At 35.0% G+C, this 16,336-nt stretch overlaps 2 protein-coding genes across 2 annotated transcripts; both read right to left on the bottom strand.

The window, feature by feature from the left end:
- Positions 1–1,574: 1,574 nt before the first annotated feature.
- Positions 1,575–4,691, bottom strand: LOC126687643 (uncharacterized). Its single transcript, XM_050382202.1, has 7 exons — positions 4,332–4,691; positions 3,837–4,013; positions 3,597–3,746; positions 3,363–3,464; positions 3,204–3,274; positions 3,016–3,083; positions 1,575–2,263 (listed from the first exon to the last, which is right to left on the bottom strand). Exons 1-7 carry the CDS (start codon positions 4,605–4,607, stop codon positions 2,022–2,024), a joined length of 1,086 nt encoding a protein of 361 aa, XP_050238159.1. The 5' UTR covers positions 4,608–4,691; the 3' UTR covers positions 1,575–2,021.
- A 6,814-nt stretch (positions 4,692–11,505) lies between these two features.
- LOC126687626 (zinc finger BED domain-containing protein RICESLEEPER 2-like) lies at positions 11,506–14,650 on the bottom strand. Its single transcript, XM_050382184.2, has 4 exons — positions 14,602–14,650; positions 12,142–14,194; positions 11,975–12,060; positions 11,506–11,739 (listed from the first exon to the last, which is right to left on the bottom strand). The coding sequence occupies exons 2-3, from the start codon at positions 14,192–14,194 to the stop codon at positions 12,005–12,007; spliced, it is 2,109 nt and encodes a 702-aa protein (XP_050238141.1). The 5' UTR covers positions 14,602–14,650; the 3' UTR covers positions 11,506–11,739; positions 11,975–12,004.
- Positions 14,651–16,336: the final 1,686 nt, after the last annotated feature.

Here is a 16,336-nt window from a genome sequence, read left to right as displayed (position 1 = left end):
CTAAGATTATTCAATTGATTAGGCTAATAATCACTTATGACCCCTCAACTTTAGGGATACGGGTGCTAAACCCCCTGATGTTTAAAAACGGGCGCTAAACTCCCTGATCTTTGTGTCGGCGCTCACAAAACCCCCTAAGCTCCAAATATGACGAAAATACCCCTGGCGCCGTTTTTTCAGTCAATTGTCAGTCTTAAAAAAAACTGACATTGCCATATCATCTGACACGTCAGAAATATACCTTAAAAATTTCAAACACCCAAAATAACCTTACTTTAATTTAGAAAAAGACAAAAAAAACAAACAAACCAACCCAATCTAATCTAACCATTTGATTAATCACAACAACCAACCCAACCAGCACTCCCACCCAACCACCTCCGCCACTCACCACTGCCAGAAAATTTTTCCGGTCATCTTCTCCGAGCGGAAGATGACCAAAAAAAATTTTCGGTCATCCCTAAGCAAGGATCTGTTCTTGGAACAGATGCTTGCCAAGGATCTGTTCCAAGAACAGATCCTCGACTGGGATCTGTTCTTGGTACAAATCCGCGCCGGATCTGTTCTTAGAACAGATCCGGCAATGACCTGTTCCAAGAACAGATCCTTGCTGTTCTTGGAACAGATCCTTGCTTGGATCTGTTCTCGGATGACCGAAAAAAATTTCCGGTCATCTTTCACTTGGAGAAGATGACCGGAAAATTTTCCGGCGGTGATGTGGCGAAGGTGGTTGGGTTGGGGTGGTTTGGGTTAGAACGGGTGGTTGGATTTTGGGTTGAACTTTTTTTTTTAATCAGATATTATATTTAGGGGTGTTTTGGGTATTTTTATTTTTTTTGTCTTTTGATGACGTATCAACTGACACATGGTATCAGTCAATTTTTTTTGTTTTAAAGACAGCCGCCAAATAAAAGACGGCACAAAGGGTATTTTCGTCCAAAAGGGCCATGGTGAGCACCGACACAAAGATTAGGGGGTTTAGCGCCCGTTTTTAAACATCATGGGGTTTAACGCCCGTACCCCTAAAGTTGAGGGGCCATGGGTGATTATTAGCCAATTTATTATTAATAATAGAAGTATTATTAGAATAAGAATAAAACTACTCCTATTTAAATTTATTAACTTTTAATTTTTATGAATTTTTAAGGTCTAATGATGAAAAAAATCAAACATTTACGATTTGTTGCAATTTAAACCAAACTTTTTAATTTTTGTATTAATAGCCAAATTGCATTTTTTTTTGTTTTGCAATAATATACAAATTGGTGACTTGCAACAAAAAAATTCAAATTTGCTATTATTGTAAAAAAAATACAATTAGCTATTATTATAAAAATTAAAAGATTTGATTTAAATTGAAATAAGTCGTAAAAATTTGGCTTTTCCGCCATTGCGCCAATTTTTAATACACAAGATATTAATTTTTTATTAAATTATTATATCTTTAAATTAGTTTAAGATTAATCTAAAATGTAACTATTAAAGATGAATAATCAATTGTACATATTTAAATTTATTAATTTTGAATTAAGATCATAGAAAAAATTTAAAAATTACAGTGATTATGCACTATCGAGCAGATATACGACTAGTATTAATATAATTATTACATCAACTAATATACCTACAAGTTACAAATCACGTTCAGAACTCAACAAAATTCCGTCACTAACAGAGTCCGGCTTAGTAGATGCAAGTAATAAAAACCGCTGTCACAGCAAAACTGTTCATCAATGAATGTTAGCTATCTAGATGTTAAACACCTAAAATGATACTGGAATTCCATTTACTAAACTCTCAATATATATCTATACATCCAAAATTTTGGTGACATTGCATCTAACAGCAAAGTTCACCATAAAATTTGTCATACCCCAAAGTTCGTAACGCCCGCAAATCTCATCCTCCAACAAAAACATTCCTCTTGCTGTTTCTCCGGCTTCCCCTTCATTTCGTATGTCCAAATAGATGATGCTCGCGGACGCCATTTGAAATAAGATGTGAAACATAGATACATAATTTTACTCGCTGGTTGAGCTACTAGATAGAAGCATCTTTAGTGTCTCGTATGTCATGAAGACGATGCCAACACTAGGGATTACTTTGTAGTATTCAGGCAGAATCCCTCTATACAAGCCTCGCAGACCTTCAGTGCGTACTATCTGCCCAAATGCCCCAAACAAGCCAGTAGTGTATACACGTGCTCGACCACCTGCCCCTTCTAACTGCATTCTTCTCCTCACAAGATCCAACGGAAATGTAGCTGTACATCAGAAGAAGAGTTACATACCATCCAGAAAATAAAATTACGAGCAACAATAGCCGAAAGATTAGTAAAATGTTATATTGCACAGGAACTTGTAAAGTTCTATATTTTGAAGTTTCACATCAGTTTTTGGAAATACTTTTGACACTCCGAAACTTTATATGTATAACATAATATAGTAAAACATGTTTCTCCATTTTCTGTTTCAACATTATTTGGTGCAAGTGCTACACATGTAAAATGTTTAAAGAGGTACGGAGGAACACAATACCAAGGGAACATGAATATGTTTCCGCCATATAAACATGAACGTGAGTACAAATTATTGCAGCACAGTCAACCATGTGAACAAGTCTCGAACTAAAAACCTTGAACAAATATATATTTTCATCCACAACACAATCGGAAAAAAAGTGCCCAAACAACATTAAAATCAAATGTCTTACTGCAAATGCAAGGTAGTCTTGAATGATACAACACATAAATCATCCTACAAATGCTACGAGGGATTTTAATGCAATTCACTAGTCCTAGAAAATCTGTAAAGTGTAAATAGGAGGAAATCATTACTCCAATTCCAAAAATAAGAAATATAGAGTTTGCAAGAGAAGTTTTTTTTGAATGAAAAGCATAGCAATCAATTAAATAACATTCACTTATTCAAGAAATTATTTAAGAATATTTGTGTTTCCAACATATAGGACACAACATTTATCTTATATAGATAATTTAGAGATAGCGCCACAAACCTGTGGATGACGCAATGCCTGAAAGACTACCACAAGCAAGACTAACTGCAATAGTAGAATCCGCCGGCCTACAAATCATGTAACAACATAAATTATCACTACAAAATACAACAATGCGAGTAACATTAAGCATAACAGTGCATATTGACATAAAATTGTTCAAATTAGCCAATTCATAGACTCGTCACCTTTGTAATTGCCACGATGATCTGAGAGACTCATAAACCGAAAAGCTTATTGCTATACTTGGACCAATACCCTGCAATATTAAAAAAGTTACAGCTGAAACCAAAAATTAAAAACAATAATAACGTTACAACAATAAAAGATATATAACACAAGCATACCAATAATGTTGCTCCAAGTCCTCTATACAAGCCCAACATTCCTTCTTCTTTGCAAATAGTACTAAATGTATGCCAAATACCTCTGTAGTATATAGTGTTCCTCTGCATAGTTTAGAGCAGAGTCAGGACAAATTTTCAAGGAGGGACTACATATTTAATTAACAGAAGTAAACTGCCCATCCCCCACCCACATTCCAAAGCAGCTCTTTACTCACCCAAGTTTGCTGGAGTTACCTGCGCAGCAAGGCGCGTCCTCACTAGATCCAGTGGATACGTAACAGAAGCAGCCGTTATTCCGGCCAACCCACCACCGACAAAGTGCACAGCAAGATTTGAGGCTGCACTACCCCCCTGTTTTTCCAGGCCTAAAACTGACTGTAACATCTGCAAAAAACAAGGATAATATCAAATATAAAACAGAAATATCACATGCTCTGCAATATAATTTCATTTTAAGGATTTGTATCGCCTTACGCTTTTGTATTGTTCATAAGCATAGAAGTTAACCGAAGAATAAGGAATGCGGTGAGCAATGGTAACCAAATTCCCTTTCCAAAATGCTCTAAACCCCTCTTCATGAATTACTCGAGAAGCCTCACGCCATAAGCTTGTATTCGCCAATGATTTAACATCAGAATGCATTCCTTGAACCTTAACAGCAGATAAAAATATAAACAAGCAGTCAGAAGAACAAACATTTAGAACAAATATTAATAGAACACTTCAAACGTAAACACATAGTAATCAAAAGTTCAATAGATTCAGCCAGAAATTAGTTTTCCTTCAAAAAAATTCCAATAAAGTACATAAATTAACTCACTTTTCAACAAAAAGTTAGCCAATTCGAATTCCAAACTAAAACCAAAGTCAAAATGTCAAACTTTCCATCTTCCCTTGAAAACACAACACAAAATTAAAAAGATAGAAACTTTATGACAAACCAGAAACAAAAAATCAAAAAAAATTCACCTGAAAGAGAATGGTAAGCCTGGCAAGTGGAGCAGTGCATGTTTTACTAAAAGCACCAGCAATTCCACCAGCAAGTAACTGCTGAACTGTACCAATCTGAGCTTGCTGGCTATTAAAAGACTGCTGCTGTTTGTTATTATTATTGTTATGATTGGCCGTATTATGGTGTTGAAGAAATTTTCTAGCACCAGCTGCATCAACTACACTTCCATGAACAGCAGCCGAATTCAGAGCCCTTTGTCCTCCTTCAACAACAACACCAACCCTTGCTTCCATTTTGGTAAACTATTCACTCTTTATTGCATAGGGTTTTGTTTATTTTGTTGAGTAACCATGAAAATTGAATAAATTTTGAAGATTTAAAAGCATTTTCTAATTTCTGGAAGGTGTCCCGGCTGTCAAACGTCTAAACTCTCTAAACTTTATTATTAAACCCTAACCAAAAAATAAATAAGTCCTTTATTTTTAAAAACTAACTAAAAACCATAATCAAATCAACACTAATTTAAATTCTTAATTAATTTAACTAAATTTAAATAAATTTTAAAAATATACAATCAATATATGCGAGGCATGGAGAATGTTTTAAACAAATTTCCAAACGCAAAAGACGTTAATTTAATTTTTCAGGGTACAACTGAAACACAAAAATGCAAAATAGGGTAAAATTGACAAATTTTCAACGTCAGGGTATGATTGAAAAGGGGCTAAAAGGTCGGGGTTTTTAAGACATTAGGCCTTTAGTTTTAGGTATTTATGAAGGTAGCACGGAAACGGAAACGGACACGGGGAAACAAAAGTTTTTCAAAATGGAGGACACGAAACGTGGAGAAACGTGTAAATAACAAAAATATAGGGATATATTTATAAAAATATTATCTAAATATTTATAATAATTAACAAAATAATTCATTTTAATATGATAAATATTTAAAATTTATAAATATATAAAAAAATATAATATAATTCAACACAAATAAGTATATTTGATGTATTGTGGGCCATGCGAATGTAAAATTTATGGGTAACTAGTTAGATTTTTTTATCTGTGGGTAATAATTTTAATTTTTTTACAAATTATTAATTTTTACAATTTACGGAAACGGCCCGAAACTTTTCGTGCGGGTGTCCAAGAGTTTCCGGTTTCCGAAACGGGAAACGCAACTTTGTCGAGGTTTCCGTGCTTCTATTGATTTGATAATTGTGTTTAAAGCTATTTAGAATTATTTAAAAATAAAAAGATTATTTTTTAAATAATGTTTATCGTCTATATTATTGAGCATGAATGCATATATAAAAGTATTTATAAAGTAGTTTTTTTGGGTTAATGTCAAAAAAATTATGAAATTTACACATTTTTTCATTTTAATCACGCAGTTTAAATTTTTTTATTTTCATGCACGAACTACCACTTTTTCCCAAATTCATGCATGGCGCTGAGGTGGCACTCATTCATTGGTGTAAATTAACCTCCACATCAGCGAATTTAATGAAGTCGTGACACCTCAGCACCGTGCATGAATTTGAGAAAAAATGATAGTTCGTGCATGAAAATGAGAAAATTTAAACTACGTGATTAAAATGAGAAAACGTGTAAAGTTTGTGAACTTTTATGACATTAATCCTGTTTTTTTTAACACACATTTATATTATTTAAAAATTAAAAAAAAAGTTATGATTCTTGATGGAAACCAACTTTCCACAAGGTACTGGATTCGCCCATAAAAAGCCTAAAACGCGAGACGATTAAACTAGAGAATATCCCAAATGCCAAAGGCGAATGTTACTGGATTTGTCGGTTAGGGAATAAAGGTCAAGATAGGTTCGCCTAAAGGAATGACAATCGAATCCTTAGATTATATCGGATACGATTCTTACTAAGAGAAAGAATCTTAAGTCAACTATGTCAACAATAAAAAAGGAAGATTTTAAAAGATCTGGATCTTTTAGAATAATCAAAGATAGTCTCCTATTCGAGACTAAATTACAATGCAGGATAACTACACTATTTAGGACTCAATCCTAAATATGATTCATTCTTATAAAGAAATGCACCGAATAGAAATTCTTTTCTTATTCAAATTTAACTTCTTAAAAAGAATCACTTTCCTTTTAGGACTCTATCATGTTTTCACTCATCACTGTATAAGGGTTTGAGGTACACACAAACCTGAATTTGAATACACATATTCTCCTTTAAGCTTAGAACTGATTTAAGCATCGGAGAGTTAATTGGATCACTATCATCTGATAAGCTATTTAAACTGTTTTGCAGGTTCGGGCTATCGTGAACCTCATCAATCCATCAATTGGCGCCGTCTGTGGAAAAATTTAATACTTCATTAGAAAGGAATTTTCTGCGAACCAACAAATTCTATTAACTAAGATGAACTCTGATCGAACTAATCAAAACCGAAAATTCAATTGTAACCCCATTACCAGATGAAGGAATGATAACATGATATGAAGTAAAAATCACCATCAAAAGAGACACAAAATGATAAAAACTAGAGCTCGCGAAGTTGCGAGCAATCATGTTCAGCATAGAAGACTTTAACAATACCAAGAGTCCACACAACAAGACCTTGGCAGAAACAATGATTGTGGAGAATTGGAATATGGAAGAATTCTAATACACGAAGGAAGCGCAATAAACTTGTTGACCAAGAAGGCCTACAGAAGCTTGAAAAGAAACCAACAAAATTGGAAGAAGTTGACATATTGCTCTCCAGGTTTGGGAGACCGACTGTCTTCCCGGTGAGGATAATACCCCTAACGAGAAGAATCAAAAAAAGAAAAAAAAGATAAGAAATTGACGACACTGTTTAACATAGTGGACATCGACCTTCCGTACAACGCCATTCTGGGGAGACTTTTCCTTCATGATTTGACAGGTGTAACCATTGTGAAAGCTCTCATCGCCGCAATATTTTAATTTATTAAAATAAAATAAAATATAATTGTTTTTACCAAAATAAATAAACTTTAAAAAATAAATAAATTTAACAATATTTTGCTTACTAAAATGTTTAGAATTTAATATATTTTGTTTAGTTTAAAATTTTAAATTTGTATGATTAAAAATGACAAAACTCATACGAAGGTTTTGTACTATTGTAATATCCCGTAAAATTTTAAAGTTTAAATTACGAGTTCCGGTAACATTCTAATTGTTGTTCGTAATTAAATTGTTTTATGTGTTGATTCGGAAATGGTTTAATTAAAGTCCGGGTTTTAAAAAAAAAATTATAAAAAAAAAAAAAGTTTCGGGTCGGGTTCGGTCCAACCAGAATCGGTTGGACCAGGTCTCGGTTGGACCAGGTCTCGTTGAACCGAGACCTGGTCTCGTACGGGATGTGCAGGTCTCGTACGAGACCTGCTGCGGAATTTCAGGGGGGCAGTTTTGCCCCCTGATTTCTCTCGATCTATCCGCGTTTTAGAAACGCTTTCTAAACCAAATATCTTCACCACACATCAGTCTAGCCCTAGCCGCTTTCCTCATTCAATTTCGCTGAGAATCCTTTCCGAAATCATCAACCAAAGTTTGTCAAAAATCTTCGGTAAGTTGATTAATATTTCAGTTTTGATCAATAAACGACGCCTCCGTTCATAACTGATATCTCACTCGTTTCAGATTCAAATCCAGTTCCGAAACGTTCCAGTCGAAGAAGACTCACGTACCTACAAATCCCAATTTTCGTTTCGTAAAACGGTACGCTATATTTCTCGCATCAATCGCCGCCGTTTTACCGTTTTTAAGAAATTCTGTTTTTGAGTTCTAAATCGATCCTTCTAAAATTTGATTCGTTTGGCAGCCGTTCGGAGGTCGAAATCAATTCCGTTTGTTTCCCGTGAAAGTAGACTCACGCATCTATGTTTCTACACCTTTCGTTCATCAAACGGTACGTTAATCAATCCGTGTTAGTCGCCGCCGTTTCACCGTTTCTGAATATATTTGTTGTCGTTCCTTTCGTTATTGTTGCTGCAGTTTTTCTAATTTTGTTTCCGATGTGTTCTTGAATATTTCTGAGATATTAGATCGATGTATTAGGTTGTGCTATTAATTCATAAACTGAAAATTTTGTTGGTTAATTCCCTTTGTTCGTTCTTAATTCCACTCGGTTTTGCTTCGTGGTTTCAATGAGAATTATGGTTGCTCATGCCGTAGTTCTTATTGATTATTTACATAATTTTCAAATTGATTGTTTGCTTGTTTAAGAAATGTTAATATGAGTTTAATTTGCTGTTTAAAGATCAAAAGATTTGCTGAGTTTTGTTGACCTCGGATTGATTTATATGGCGGCAGTTTCATGATCAGTATGAGTTCATTTTTTTGTTTCCTTTAATTGTTTGGATTCTGCAACTTGGTTTCCATAATGAAGAAGATGACCTTGTGTCATATGGCTATTGGCCAATTCAAATTCTTATTGGCTAAATGATAACTTTGGTTATCAAGTTTTTGTGTCTTAAATCTTTTGGTTCCTAAACTTATCTTTTAACTGTTTAAATTGATTTGATTTTTGATTTTTAATTTACGAAATTGGTTTCGACTTATTAATTAGCGATTTAAATAATATTATTATTTATAATTTGAAATTAATCCGGGCATTAATATTTTAAGTTTAAATTAAATATCAATTTAATTATAGTTATACATAAAATTTTATATTGACTATATTAAATAAGTATTGGGGATTTTATTTTATTTCAAAGTTTATCAAATTAATTATATTATTTTTTGGGCATAAAAATAATATTTGAATATTTAAAAATTAAATTAATAATTATTATTAATTATTATTTAATTGTTAAATTTATATTTTTAGCTTAGAATGCCTTTGGGATTAAATTTATATTTTAGCTTTGTTTGTTATTTAATTAATTGAGATAATTGCCGGTAATATTTAATTACTTGAGTTTCAAGCTATTGAGTTCTATTTTGATATTAATCAATATTTTATTTAATATTAATTATAAACTGTGATTTATAAACTCTGGAATATTAGTTGGGTCGGTTTGGACTTGGGTCACCGACATGTGGGTTTAGCTTGGTAGTTTTGTAAAACTCGGCTAACCCACTATTTGAGGAATTGATTTTATTTATCAATTAAATATTATTTTAATAATATTTTCGGATTGGATTTAAGGCGAACTCAATAGTCTTGAATTAATTACGGCACTACATTTTATTTGAGAATTGTGTTTCTCTGTGATTTATCTGGTTATTTAATTGTGCTAGTCCTACGTGGTGTCTAGTGATCTTAGAGTTAGGGGTCGTACGGATATTAACCTATTTATTATTTTAGACCCGTCGACTGCTCGTGCTTCGGAGTCTACGCAGGGTTAGCTGTTTGTCAAGATCACGTGGATAAGCAAGCAGTGAGTTTGTAGTGCTATTTACCGCTTTATTAAGTACCGCATCGTATTTTAATATTATAAATGTTTGTGAACTGGTTTTACGGATTATGGATCTGGATTGAAACGAGCTACTCGATAGGCTTGTATCGAGACTGTGTGCACCGGTAAGTACTCTGGGAAACGGCAGACTAAAGTCTTGCTTACGCTGGTATATTTATATGACGAGGATTTGTTCCCGTCCACTCTGGGTTTATCGGTATGCTATGTCATACTTACGCTGGGATCATTTCAATACTGTTTTCCATAATCATATTATATTAGTATAAAAATGTTTTCATTTAAGGGTTTTAAACTTAATAAATGTAAATAGTATTGCGAACTCATCTCAGTATATCTGACCCCGTTGTTTTCCCAAATTTTCCAGGTTTATGATTTGAAAGCCGGTCCACTCCGATTCTTTTGATTCCTCGGAGGATTTATTGTTATTAAACTAGTTTCTATTTTCAAACTCTTAGACCGCAGTAGAACTAGTTTATATATTACGTTTATTATTACATTGGGATTGTCGATTAGACCGATTATTTATTATTAGCATGTTTACTCTGAAATATTTTATTATTATATTTAAGGCATGTTGTGGAATATTTCAGATACTTAAATTATTTATATTAGAACTGTAATATAAAGTGCTAGACCTAGGTTGGAGTCTCGGTTGCCCCCGAGCAGTTTTCTGCAGGTTTAAATGGTTAATTGATTTCCGCAAGGCTTGCTACGGGTTTTGGTACAACCATACCCATACCCTAGCGCCGGTCACGATTCATGAAATTGGGTCGTGACAAAGTTGGTATCAGAGCTTTAGTTTTGAACTAAGGCCAATTTTTTGCATGTTATGTGTTTATCGCTTTAAGGCATGTTAAGTGTTATAGTTGTGTCATAGGATCTACTGCGGAATTAGGATTCAAGTTTTGTCTTTTGAAACGTCATCTTTTGTTTTCAAAACTTCTACCTTCACCTTTAGGGATGTTTGAGTCGGTCTTATGTGTTACTAATGTTTTACTTTGCGAAATTTTTGCTTTACTCTGGAATGTTTGTGTTACTACTCTGGATAAATTGTTAATTTTTGAGCTGTTTAATTATACTCTGGGTGTTGCCAAGTGGGCATTATTTGAGAATTGTTTGTTTCATTCTTAGGAATGAATACTCGTAGGCGTGCTGCAGCTCAGGCTGATGCTGAAGCTGATGACGCTATGTCGATTGAGGTCGACCAACATGAACCAGAGGTTCAAGTTGGCAGGGGACGTGCAGGTGGAGTTCCGGCCGGTAGAGGCCGAGCTGGCAGAGGTCGGGGTGGCAGAGGTCAGGCTGCTGGAGGTAGAGGTAGGGGACGTGGTGGTGCAGTCGTTCAGGCACCAGGTGTACCACAAGCTCCTATCGATCCATTTGACTTCACGACGTTTTTGGCTGGGATCACTGCACTCCAGAATAATCAAGTGCAACTGCAGGCGGGACAGATCGCCATGCAGAACCAGTATGCTATGTTGGGACTAGGGGTGTGCATCGGTCGGTTCGGTTCGGTTCGGTTTGAAATTGACGAAAACCGACCAAAACCGAATTTTTGTTTAGAAAAACCGAACCCGAACCGAAATTTGCAGTAAACCGATCCGAACCGAACCGAAAATTTCGGTTCGGTTCGGTTCGAAAATTTCGGTTTTAACTTATGAAAAAACAGGTTTAAAAGCAAATTTAAATTCAAATTACTTGCACATTCACCATACCTAAAAGGCTAAAACAATTAAAATTGCTTAAACATACAACATGTACTCAACCTGTTTAAATAACAACACAAACATAAAACCAACCTTCAACAAGTTTTAACTACAAACATAAAATAATGTAACCTGTTTTAAATTACAAATTAAATTCAAAAGCATAAAGTCCTGAAGTTAAAATCAAATAACATCCGCAAAAGGTCTTCAAACGGCTAAGACTTGAAAATAATTGTCGCAAATTCCACAAAACAGCAGCTCTCCACATAGAGAAGCAATTAAAACTGCAAAACAGCAGCTAACTAGTTAATACTCCAGCCCACAAACAGAAGCAAACACTCCACAAAACAGAGCTACATATCAAAAAAAAAATAGCAACAGAATATCAGCAGAATAGCAATTGAATACTTGGAAAGTAGAAAATAAATAGCTAGTGAACACTGCCAACAATGCAGCTAAATATATATAGAAAATAGTTAAAAAAATTAAAAACACAGAATATTAAAATTAGCAAATTACCTTCTTTCCGACTACAAAACATAGAAACGCCTAATTGTTAGTTGAAGAACATGCTGGCCTAGTAGTAGTCCCCACCTTCGGCAAATCTAGTAACAATGAACATCATTTAAATGAAAATATTCTAATTAGATAAACGAATAAAAATATAAAAAAAATACAATACACACCTTTTTCAATATTTTCAATTTCATGGAGGAGTTCTTCAACACTAAATGGATCTTTTGATTTTCGAAGCCAATTTTGCCCACAAATTAACGCTTCCACAATTTTAGGAGTTAAAGAACTCCTAAACGCGTCAAGTATTCTTCCACCCGTACTAAAAGTAGATTCCGAAGCAACCGTGGATATTGGTACAGCCAAGATATCTTGTGCCATTCTTGCCAAAATAGGAAACCTTTCGGAATTCAACTTCCACCACTTCAATATATCCAACTCTTCCACATCTTCTAAAATAACCTCATCGAGATAAATATCAAGTTCATTTTTCTTATTTGTAAAACAGCCACTCTCTAACCTCTCTTTCTTATATTTTGCTTTCAAAATCGATATGGGTTTTCTATTTGACTCTACAATTCCAGAAGAAGTTAAAAGGCTGCCCTCATGTGTCATATTAGAATACATATTCTTATATTCATTGAAGAGCCTGTAGAGTTCATTTTTGACATTGAAAAATAAAGTTGCACCATTGAGTCTACCATACATCAAACAAAATGAATACTCCATATATTCAAATTTCTCCCTAGGGTCTAAAACAGCGGCAAAGAAGATAAGCTTGTTCATTTTTTCCGGATCCCCCCAATATTTATCAAATTTCATTTTCATTGAGTTCCCCAATTGTCTAATTTCAGATTCAGCACACTCCTTCCATTCATTCAAAATACAAGACAAATCACTAATTTCACTAAAAAAGGTATTTGAAGTAACATATAATGAGCCCGAAATACGCAATGTCACATTATAGAAATGCTCCAATAATGATGTCATTGTTGAAGCACACCTCCAATCTAGTGAACCCGGAACCCCATCATCCCCCAAGTCTCTCTTAAAATTTGACTCTTGTTCATCATAATTATCAAATGCCTTTTGAAATTGTATGGCTGTTTTTAGCATCAAATAGGTAGAATTCCACCTAGTTACCACATCTAAGCATAATGAATTTTGACACTCTACTCCCTCAAACTCAGCACATTCTTTAAATTTTTTAATTCTAGCCGGGGAACTCCTAATGTATCTCACGGCATCTCTCACTTTTTTCACCGAAGGATTGACATCTTTTAAACCCTCTGTAACCACAAGATTGATGATGTGTGCAATGCACCTCATATGGAGGTACTTGCAATCAGCCAAGTGATTACCCCAATTTATTATTCTTTTTTTCAAATAAGAAATAGCTACGTCATTGGAGCTTGCATTATCAACGGTTATTGAAAAAATGTTTGTTATTCCCCACTCTAACAAACACGTCTCAATTGCCTTTCCTATTGCATCACCTTTGTGTGAAAAAATTGGAACAAAGCTTAGAATTTTCTTATGCAATATCCAATTGTTATCAATGAAGTGAGCAGTAATGCACATATAATTGATTCTTTGAATTGAAGTCCAAGTGTCAGTGGTAAGGCTAATTCTTTGACAATTATTTTTCATGAAATTTTTCAATTGAAGTCTCTCAGCTAGATATAATTGAAAACAGTCCCGTGTCACCGTCCATCTGGATGGAATTTTGAATTTAGGACATGCACAAGACATAAACTTTCTAAAACCCTCCCCTTCCACAAACTTAAAAGGCAATTCATCTAATATAACCATATATGCAAGTGCATCTCTAATAGCATCTTGATCAAATTTCCATGCACTTAGTGTTCCTAACTTATCATTAACACCATCTCCATTATTAACCATTGGCTGTAAATTCAACAATGCTTGCCTAGTTTGTTGCCTATGAGGATTTTTCATGCAACTAAGTATATGATTCTTTAAAGATGAGGTGCCATTTCTTTTAGAATGACAAGCAAATTCCTTAACACAGTAATTACACTTAGCTGATATGACCGTGCCACTTTCATCTTTAATTTTTTCGAAATGATCCCAAGCAACAGATCTTGTGTCCATTGCTTTTCTTTTCCTGTTTGAAGCTTCTTGGCTGGTTACAGAAGGCTGTGAATTTGACACATCAACTGCTGCATTACTGCCCGTTGCTGCAGTTTCAACGGTATTCGACATCTATATAACACAAAACAGAATAATTCACTCATTAAAAATAAAAATAGAAACAAAAAAATTAACTCACTTTGACAAATATAAATTGAAACAGAAAATCAACAGTTTTAGAACATGGCAGCTAGCTAATTTTAACTCACATTAACAAGTCTCATAATAAATTGATACATAAATGACTTAGTTGCAGCTATCAAATTATCATTTCAATTCCTACAAATCAAAGCATTAAGCTCTGAATCTCACTCAATTGAGACCACACTAAAGTTCAAAAGCTAAATACAGAATCAATAATTGATCTTTCCATTATGATATAAACAAAAAAAATAAACCTGGACTCATATAAGTATAATCAACAATTATTATACTATAAACAATAATTAGAGAAGTTAGGGTTAAAAATAACAACTAACCTTTTGAGTGAAAATTAGAGAAATCTGGAATCAAAATGAACATGGAATAAACAAAAATGAAATTAGGTCAAATTTAAACAAAATCAGAAAATGTTAAAATCAGTTAGGATTTTACAAAAACAGAAAATGTATAGATTAGATAGAAAATAATACCTTGAATATTGTTTTGAGTCCCAAACTTTAATAAGAAATAAACGATTTAGAGTAAGGAGATGGGATCGTTACTTTTGTCAAATTTTGACAAAAAAATGGATCGTTCTTCATCATCATTTGTCCAGCATTGTTAATTTAGTGTTTAATGGAGAGGGTTTGAGAGATTATGTGACAAAGACTAAGAGGAGAAAAGAATCGAAGATAGAGAAACTGTGAGAGTGAGAGCGGCAGAAAAATTAGGAAGAGAAAAGATATGTCAAATTAGGGTTACTGCAATAGCATTAGGTCATTTTTTGTTGGGTTGGGCCTGAAGTGAAATGTGTAGTTAGTTTTGTAAGGGGTTTCCAGCAAACGACGTTGTTTTAATAACTAATAAAACGACGTCGTTTTATTAAATCGGAAATTCGGTTATTTCGGACGGTTTTGACCCAAAACCGAACCGAACCGAAATAACCGAAATTTTCCCTACTCAAAACCGAAACCGAATTTTTGCATAAAAAACCGAACCGAATTTTCAAAATCGGTTCGGTTCGGTTCGAAAATTCGGTTTCGGTCGGTTTTTGCACACCCCTAGCTGGGACAGATTGTGCAGCAACAGGTACCACAGGCTGGTGGTGTTGCGGTTGGTGGTGCTGGAATCACTGACAGAGACTTGGTGTTGGTTTATCTGAGGCTGAAGCCGACTGAGTTTGCGGGCGACGGCGACGCCCTAGATTTTCTGGAGGAGATTGAGCGGAATGCTAAGAGACTACAGGCTTCTGAGAGACAGACCGTTATGCTAGTAGAGATGTCCTTGAAGGGTGCTGCAAATGACTGGTTTCGCAGGGAGATTCGCGCAGTTATGGCTACTATTACATGGGCGGACTTTGTGACAGAATTCAAGGAATTTTATCTACCTTTTTCAGTGACAGAAGGTTTCAGAGACAGACTACTAATTTTGAGGAGAGGAGACAGATCGGTACATGAGTACACTACTGAGCTTGTGAGACTGAGTCGCTTTGCCCCAGATCTGCAGACTGAACAGCAGAGGGTGAACGACAGATACGTGAAGGGTCTGGGTGCTGACTTTATTAGCCTTCTGACTGAGACGACCAAGGAATTTTCTGCTGTAGTGGACAGTGCCCGTCGGATGGAGGCAAATTTACTGCACTTTGGGAAAATGACTGAGACGAAGAAGGCGAGCGGTGGTTTTCAGAGTAGTGGGCAGCAGGGTGGTAGCAGCAGCTATCAGCACAAGCCTTCCCAGTACAAGAGTCAGAAAGGAGGTGTTCGAAAAGGGTATCAGCCGTATTCTCATAGTTCTGGTTACAGTGGGAGTAGCCGTGGATCTGGTCGCGGTTACAGTGGTACTTCTAGCGTCCCGTTTTGTCAGAACTGTAGGCGCAGACATTCAGGACAGTGCACAGTGGCACCAGGTAGTTGCTATGCTTGTGGCCAGCAGGGTCACTTTGCTAGGGAGTGTCCGTCATCTGGACAACAGATGTCGTCGGCTAGTGTTGCTCAGCCGTTCTTTCAGCAGCAGAGACCTGTTTTCACTCCTTCGGCAGGGTACTCTCAACCTGCCGCTTCGTTTGGTGGCCAG

Source organism: Mercurialis annua, linkage group LG1-X (genome assembly GCF_937616625.2).
Source record: "Mercurialis annua linkage group LG1-X, ddMerAnnu1.2, whole genome shotgun sequence".
NCBI lineage: Eukaryota > Viridiplantae > Streptophyta > Magnoliopsida > Malpighiales > Euphorbiaceae > Mercurialis > Mercurialis annua.
The sequence above is the reverse complement of the archived record's forward strand: the minus strand, read 5'-3'. Positions and strand labels throughout refer to the sequence as shown.